We start from the raw sequence: 9,044 nt of genomic DNA, 5'->3' as shown, positions 1-9,044 counted from the left end.
ATATTAACATTTTGCGAAGCTATATATACAAAAACAGCCAGAAAGCTGCATCATGTTATTTTTAACGAGGGAATGGTTAGCAACATTTAGGCATCTTAAATGATCACCACAGTAATTATCCCTGATAAATCTATTAATAAGGATGAGACTGATAAAAGTAGTTGGTTACCACAAAACTGTACAAGCGGAAATGTACTGTACTAGAAGGAAAAAGGGGGCTAAATGCTCCGACGCTGTATCTGCTGACAAACTTACCCATACATTAAAGGATATTAGAGAACTTTATTCACACCAGAACTACAGAGTTCAGTGGGAGTTTTCTTTATCAAAATAACCTCATGTTTACTTACATCTTTGCTGTAAAAGAACTGTACAGTATATATATATATAAAAAACTTCCACGCTTCAGGACAATTAATCATCATCCTCCTCCTCCTCATCGCTGATCACGTATTTCTTGTGCTTCTTATTTGCCTTGTCGTCATCCTCAGCTTTCCTCTTTCCAGAAGGCTCACCTTCCTGAAAGCACACACACCACATTTCAAGTTCAAATAAGTATTTCTAACAAGAAAAATGATGATTTTGTCCTGTTAAATCCCCTTTTTTGGTATTGAGATACACGACTTTTTATTCAGTAGTACCCTAAATTTTTGTGATAACACTCCGCACCCCTAACATACATTCTTCCAGTCTCAAAAGATTATACTGTAGGTGCAACTCCACTGACCTTTATAGAAGGATACCACTTCCTGGGTCAAATTAAGCCCTGGTGTGAAAGTGGTTATTTATAACAATGGTTCTCAACCTTTTGTAGACCAGAACCCATTTGTAAATGTTGGTGGCCAGTTGCAACGCAGTACCCCTCACTCCCGACCTACTGCCCCCTACCCTCAGCCCCCCAGTGTGTGGAGCACTGGGGTCCTCAGTAGCCCCTCGCAGGCTGGAACTCTGCCAGCCTGTGAGGGAAAAGCCACAGTTTCCCACATTTTTCTCCTTTAAAGGAGAATCTATTTTTAAAGTTTGTTGATCCGCTTGAAAGTTTGTTTGCAACCCTTTCATATATTCTTGCAACCCATTTTTGGGTCGTGACCCATGGGCTGAGAAACAGTGATCTATAACATGGCCATATGGTATGTGTGCAATTTCATTTTCAGCATTTAAGAATTAAGCCCATAAGTTCAAAAGCAGCACCTAAAAGAATCTTAACATGCGATTACTGTACTTTAAACACCCCCCCAACTTATATTTCTTTAGGCAGTGCTATCAATACGAATGACAAAACCTATGTCTGCAGTCCCACAGACATTTATTTTATAGACCCTTGCATTAAATGCCTACATGAGCTAATGACTTGTTTGGAGGAAAGCCTTTCCCATCAGTGACTTTATAATAATGATTTCCCATTTATTCAGAGCGAAGTCTGTCACAAGTAGACATGATTACCATAGATGGGAGCAAAGAGCACCATCAAAACCTCTGTACATGGCTGGCAATTTGCACAGACATCCTAATGTAAAGTTCATGTTTATCTGCATCGTACATATTTCATATGGTTTTACCTGGGTATCTCTGATATCCACTGAAAAGTGGAGAACAGGCTCTTTGCTAGATGACTGCTCTATTTCTACAGCTTTATAAGGAAAGCCATTTTTACCAGATCCTGTGACTATCACCCCAATACTGCTATGGAAATGCAGGTTAAAAGGCAGTATAAACGTTTTTCTCTAAGGCCACTAAGTCAGCCAGAGAACAAAAACTTAATTAGGTCTGAAATTATGTTAGACTAAAATGGTCATATTTGAATCTTTGGCAGATAACAAATAGGAACATAATGGTGACTTTAGCAACATGGGGTTGCAAACTACTTTCTATTCCAATTTAGTACTGGCCCAGTAAGCAACAGAAAAGCACATCTAAACATTTTTATACAGCTAAATTTTTCAATTATAAATTGCTAGAAAAGAATATCTTGAGAAAATAAATGTGTTGACAGAATGAATTAAATTTCTTGAAGCAATTTAAAAACTCTCACAAAAATCAAGAGAGCAAAGACAACCAGAATGCACTTTCAGGAAATTAAACTGACAGCTGATGCTAAGACGACTCCTACATTCCATGTTTTCTCAAAAGCGCAATCTGACCATACTAGTTTCTAATCTCACCTATGACTGATTTTCTTTGTGGCTCTGAGTGAAGACTCCCAGGCTTGCTTTCCCATTTGTAAACAGGGGATAATTCTGTACTTACCTAACTCAGAGGCAGCTGTTACAAAAACAGCTTGCTTAGAATTTCTAATTTACTAAAAATTGAAATGCCAAGTCACAATACAATAACAATCTAATAAGACTGTATAAGCTTCATGAATTGAAGAGGGTTTTTTCTGTCCCCCATTGTAATGGAAATAGTTACAGTAGATAATAACACCAAGATCATAAAATTGATAAATCCTTTGATAAAGTTCCAGATTAAAGGTGCCTGCTAAAATCTGTAAGCATAAGGAATACAGAAACCATAAAAAATAGAAATCAAAGTTCATGGAGAAAAAGGTGCCCAATTTTTGAAAATCTGTCTGTTAAATAACAGACAGAAGAGTCAATTCCTTCAACTGGAATGGAGGGATAAGGATATCAAAAGTAGATAAGGAATCAAAATTGGGGGGCTGATTACAGATTTCAGAAGAGTAAAGAAGTTATTATTTTTTCTCCAATCTACACGATTCATTCTTAAATCTGCAGGGAGTCTGCCCCAAGTGTAGATGTTCTTTTCCTTGTCAGGCTGTGTTGCTTGGCCAAGTTTAGATAGTCAACAAACCTTGCATTACATTTCAATTACAAACATGAGGTAGACACTTGAGATGGGGAGAGAAAAGTCTGGGGGGTCTTGACTAAATCACTGTCTTAAAGGTATATGGGAGGACTTTTACCTGAAGGACCAATGAGAAGCAACTTGCATGTAGGGTCAAAATGAGTGTATTTGCACACCTAATTTCAGTTATGGGAATTACAGTTTTAGTGGGTTTCAGGCAGCTGTTTAAAAGGGTTTCAACTCATTCAAACTGAGGTGAGTTAATTTGGTAGTAAAACTGGACATGCTTGGGTTGTGCAAAGAAGAGGTAAAGGCATGAGAAGTGATTTTGTTCACCAAACAAATGTTATACCAGTTCAAACTGGCATACTGCCTTTGCTCAGAAAGACTAATGAGTTTAAGAGGGCCTTTTTTCTGACTTAATCTATTTAAGTCAGAAAAAAAAGTTAGCCTCAGCTAAATCAGCATAAGGCACTCAAACTGCTAAAAGACTGTCCACACAAGGGAGATGCACTGATTAACTGCATCCATTTCTAAATCCCTTAGTTCATTTGGTATAGCTTGTGTACAGAGAAGGCCAAGCCTAGGCTCAAGTCCCTGGACAGGACAGGAATCTCATCTCAGGTGCAAGGTCAACCATGTTAAGGCAATCCAGTTGCAATACTGTTTTTCTTTCCATATTGATATGACTCTCTTGCAGTGTAAATGGGATCTAGCAAAATTCACAAATGGATTTAAAGTCCCCAGAAATTACCTGGAACCTGATCACTATCCCATTTACACAGCAATACAAATCCTTTGGTGATCAGTGTTGTTGAATAACTGTTTTAACTTGATACAGAAAACCTGGTAGGTTTTGCAGTGTAGCCTGGACCTAAGTAACATGGTTAGTTACACCCAGGCTTCAAACCTAAAATAAAAGTAAATTTTGAAACCTGAATCAGGATTAGTTTTTATATTTCAGTGAAAGCTTTTGATCAGTGGGTTTAGGTGGAAAGGGATAAGCATTTCTACCTTTTAGAACTTGAAGGTACTATATTCAATTAGTTTCTATTTAAAGATGCAGTCTTTGCAATGTGCTATTGTATTATTTGCATTGTATGTGAAAATCTAGAGTGCGGAAGTGCTGAGAACAAAAGCTGGATTTATGCGAACAAATTAAATACATTCTTTAATATTACAATTGGAAAAAATAGAATTCTGAGTAGTCAAGCTGTCTAACATATCTTCCAAATGTTTCCTAATTTACCCCACCAGAAAACCATAAGAATTTCCCATCTCATTTATCCTGGAACTCAGTTGTGTTGTTTTGTTTTGTATCTGCAATTGAATCAGCCATTTCTGGACAACAAAAATAGTATACTGTTAAGACTAGATTTCCAATTTGTTAGTGCCCCAATACAAAACCAATAAGCTGGCATTTAAGTTAGCGGAAAGAATCTGTTTTAGTTCATTTCAAGTCATCATCTCATGGCACTGGGGTCAGCAACCCCCCAACACACATGCCAGAGCATGGCATGTAAGGCCATTTTCTTTGGCCCACCACAGCAGCCTCGAGCTCTGGGTGGCTGCTGCCAGCCATAGAGCCCAGGCTGCTTGCAGCAGGAGGCAGGGAGGCCGCAAGCCCTGCTGCAAGCAGCCTGGGCTCTGTGGCAGGCAGCAGCTGCCCAAAGCCAGGGCCAGGTGTGGCAGGCAGCCAGAAGGGTCCAGCTCCCCAGCCCAGATCTATGGCAGTGGCTGCATCTGTGTATCAGGGTGCACGGCAGGGCAGGGGCCTGGGACAGTGCAACCCCTTCATGTACCCTGAACTGCACGTGCAGCCGCTGCTGCCGCAGAGTCAGACCTGGCTCTGGACCCTGATGCAGCTGTTTGCAGCCTGCCTGCTGTCTGCTGCAAGCAGCCTAGGCTCTGCAGTGGTGGTGACTGCACGTGGCAGGGAATGGGCTAGAGGCAGCAGAGCCCTGGCCCCTTCCCCATGCTCCCTGAGGCACGTGTGCAACTGCTGCCAGCAACGAGGTGGGCCGGGACTCTGGACCCTAGTACAGCTGCTTGTAGCTGCTTGCTCCGAGCAGCCCGAGCTATTTGCGCAGCCTAGCCCTGCTTCCATGCCCTTTCTTTGCAGCAGGGGTTATGTGCCCACTGCATAGGTTTCCCTTTGGCAGTGTGGGGGAGGGAAAAAGAGGGCCCTCTTTGAATTCATTTTTTAAAAAGCAATAAACCTTAGCTGGAGTTAAAGCAGCAACAAAATTCAACAGGGACTTGGAACATTCTATCAGCACTTCTTTTTGCTCTACTTTTTACACATCAGTGTTTTGCTGAACAGGATTCAGATGTTAAAACCTGAAACCCCTAGTTTAGAATTAGAAACACCAAAAGAGACTGAAAAAGACTACCCAACATGCTCACTTTCCTGTACAACAGAATTTCCTTATATTACAGTAAAGAGAAAATGACATGCCTTTTATAAACAAATATTTGCCTCAATCATTTCAAGTTTTGCATTTTGAGGACCAGCTGTCACAAACACCGGGATCTGTATTAGTTGCACAATATGCAAAACTAAGGTCTTTTTGCAAATTAGTAATGTTTTACTGCATTTTATGGATGAACGCAGTTCTTTATACACTGTATAAAAAAGTGCATCCATGTTTTCTTCTGTGTTAATACAAGAGTATGTATTGCTACTAAGTTAACTTTTTTTCTTTAAAATGTTTGATCTCCCTCATGTGGCTATGTTGTGAACTGTAGCCCTAACTCAGATTGTTTTAAAATGGAGGATGACTGTGGCTCAAAGCATCACAGTGAGTAACTCAGTAGTCCCTCTCCTTTACAAAACTAAAAATCCTAAAGCCTAATTAAAATCACAATTAAAAATCATATTGATATTCCCAGAAGAAACATTTGGCAGCATTTGCTCAAAAGAGAAGAACAGAATTTTAGATCAAGCAGCTAGGTATATCAGCAGAGTCCAATACCTGTCCAAACATACTTAATTTGTAACAGGGATGGCTAACCTTGTGGCAGGTGTGCCATAAGTGGCACAGATAGCCTGTGTGAGCACTATGCAGCAGAACTGAATAGGTATAGGCAGCAGATTGGGCAAAGAGTACAAGGCAGTGAACAGAAAGCAGAACAGCAAAGTAGACAGGGGAAGGGGATTAGAATGGCACTTGGGGAGATACAGCACTAATGGTGGCATGCCTGTCAAAAAGGCTGGCTTCCACTCGTCTATAACAAGTAACACATTATTGTGCCTCAACTTTCCAGAACACAAATTTAAAGTCAGCAAATCTAAAAGTAAACACCACATATATATTTAAATATACCACAGCTTCCAATCCTTTATTTGCAGTTATTTCTCTGTATCCCAAGTCCTGGTAATTATTTAACATAAATACTACTCTACTAATACTATAAACACCCAGCTCTAAGAACACACATTCAGAACAGAATCATAACCAACATCCCACTTTTAACCTAGACCAGGAACACAAATATACTTGAAGTGGTGTTAACATGATGGGTGGGATGGTTTAGTCAGGGATGATCCTGCCTTGAGTAGTGGGACTGACCAGATGACCAGCCCTACTCTCCCATATTACACATGTGCACAATATGCAGATTCAAATAATTTTGAAGAAATAAGATTAATCTTTCCTGTAGAATGTTTTTCACAGTATAGGCATATAATATCATATTCCATGGAAAGCTATGTGCTACATTACAGCAGATATATTTTTAAGTTTCAAAAAGTGCAATTATGGAGTTTTGTTCATTAACCAAGATAAGAAAAAACACTTCCTGATTATTATAAAGCCTTGTGCCAACTTTGAAGCTGAACACCTGAGCTGATATTGTAGTCACTACAATAGTTAACTGTTTTTAAAATGGCATAGAAAAAATGAATCACAAGAAGCAAAGGGATAAAATTCAGTTGGTGGAAATTTAGGCTGAACAGCTAAAACAATTAATTAGAAAAATCATTTCCTAAGAGAAGACGTGGAAGCCTCACAGAGGGACTCATTTAAAAACAAGATTGTACAAAGCCCTGGAGAATATTCCATAAGCTACACTGGCCTAATAAACCTTCCATTTTAACTTGTATGGATTATCATTCCATATATAGTAAGACATTTGATTTTCCATAAATAATGGCCATAAACAGGACGGAAAAAGGAAAGCAAGCTGCCAAGAGCAAATGTATCATCTCTTTATACACTAACAGCTTTGAAAACTAATAGCTTTGAAAACATTAGGCTGGGTAAACATGGATTATATGTATTCTCTCTCACCACAGAGTGCGGGTGGGAAGCAGAATAATTGATACAAGGGCAAGGCAGTACAGCGATCTATAATGCACAGGCTGCTGGGCCAGGACATTAAGAGTTTAAATCCTAAACCAACATTTTAAATCCAGAGAAACTGTTCCTTTGCATGCAACATTAGAGGGAGCTGTTCTGTTTAAAGGTACAACATGCACAAATGTGATGTTACATGCAGATTTGCTTTGCTGTATCAGCCAACTAAATGAAAGTCAGCAACTGTTCTTAGAAACAATTCTAAGGAAAAACAAAAACACAGGAGGAGCAATATTGCAGCCAGTAGTCCTCCTCTTGCTGTAATGTCCAGGATGGTACAAGTCAAGACCATGGAATGATGTCCATTACCCATGCATTAAACTTCACACTACTGTTTAACTCTTCAATGCAAAAAACATCAAAAAGTGAGTAGTGCCTTTGAAACAGGCTCTCTCTGTTGACATAAACAGGGACAGGCAGTACAGCAATGCCTGGTAGATGAAACATTGAACTGGGACTCAAACTTGGAAGAACCCAGATCACCTATTACTGGCTCAGTGTCTAACCTTGATCAGAAAAGCATGGCAACCCCCTGGTTCCTCAGTTCTCCTATCTGTACACAGCAAAAAAAGATACCAGTCATCTTTGAAAAGCACTCCTGATCCCTGCAAAAAAAGGCTCTTTAAGAGTTAGACACTAATGATTGTTATGGAAAGCATGTAAGAGTCTCAATCGAACTCTTGAAAAATTTCATTTGATAAAATCTTAGCTGGATAAATGGGGCGCAGCAAGGTATTCATGTAAAGAGCAGGGGTCATTTTTCAGAGTAATAATCAGTTTCAAAAACAAACTGTTCCGTGGCAGTAAACTGATTTTCCTCACAGAACAAAATGCTTTGCTCACCTCATCACTAGTGAGTTTCTTTGCCTTCAGCAGCCTCTGTGTTCTGTCTTCATCTGATCCCTCATCACTGTCTGAAGAATAGATCCTAGCTCGTTCCTCTGAGATGGAAAAAATGAGTAAGGTAAATAGGGATCGCCACACACTAATGCCTTCCCAGAGTTCTTGAACGGTGGGTCACTGAAAACTCCCAATTTGCCTTTATTCCCTCTAAAATGTGTCAAAATTTCTCAACATCTGTGACGAACTATTTGTGACAAACTATACACTATTTGTGACAAACTCAACATCTGTGACAAACAATACACAAATTACTCAAACTGACAACTCCCTATGTTCTTTCCTTATTTGTTGGAAAAAACCTATGAAACCTCATCAGGTCTGCCCTGTTAAATTAGTATGCCCCAACAATAGAAGTTGCGCTTGTTTGATAGTGAACATGTTATTCAGGTTTTACTTTTACCTCTGATGCCACCTTTATAGCGGTTTTTAATAGCTGCCAGACTGATCGCCTCGTCTCCTTCATCTTCCTCATCATAGCGATCAGGTTCCAAGTAATTTGCGCTCAATCCACGCTGGTGTTGCTTCTCTCGCATTCTTCGCTGCTGGGACTCTCTGCGAATAGAAGCTCTTAACCTTTCCTCTTCTTTCTGCCCATAAGAAGAAGCAGTATACAAGGCCCGATGAGGAACACACACACACACACACACACACACTGGTTCTTTACTGCACTTCGTGCAGTCATCATACCAGTGCAAAACAGATATCAAACTCTACCAAACTCTACCCAGTAGTGCTGGGTGAGGTCTATGCAAGTTACAAGGCAATGAAGATGCAAACACAGATATTTTAAATATCCTGAAACTTCTGCTGGCTGAAGTGTTTGCTCTTTTAAGTTTTCTTACGCTTTTCTGTACAAATGAGGATCGGCATTGAAAGCTTAGGTTCTCAGATGACAAAAACCAATTTTGGTTATGTTCTCTAAGTTCAGGTGACAAATATAAACTGCACCTATAACTAACCTACATTTCTTTATAATTC

At 39.6% G+C, this 9,044-nt stretch overlaps 1 protein-coding gene across 1 annotated transcript in view; it reads right to left on the bottom strand.

Annotated features, from left to right (window-relative positions):
* Positions 1–265: 265 nt before the first annotated feature.
* Positions 266–9,044, bottom strand: part of LEO1 (LEO1 homolog, Paf1/RNA polymerase II complex component) — a 31,153-nt gene continuing 22,374 nt past the window's right edge. The window contains exons 10-12 of the mRNA XM_019504226.1: positions 8,467–8,653; positions 8,007–8,104; positions 266–519 (exon numbers count right to left, since the gene is read on the bottom strand). Coding sequence (XP_019359771.1) covers positions 415–519; positions 8,007–8,104; positions 8,467–8,653 — 390 coding nt within the window. The 3' untranslated portion in view covers positions 266–414. The remainder of the gene's footprint in view (positions 520–8,006; positions 8,105–8,466; positions 8,654–9,044) is intronic.

The sequence above is a fragment of the Gavialis gangeticus genome, unplaced genomic scaffold (assembly GCF_001723915.1).
Source record: "Gavialis gangeticus isolate Ggan-Ray unplaced genomic scaffold, GavGan_comp1, whole genome shotgun sequence".
NCBI lineage: Eukaryota > Metazoa > Chordata > Crocodylia > Gavialidae > Gavialis > Gavialis gangeticus.
The sequence above is the reverse complement of the archived record's forward strand: the minus strand, read 5'-3'. Positions and strand labels throughout refer to the sequence as shown.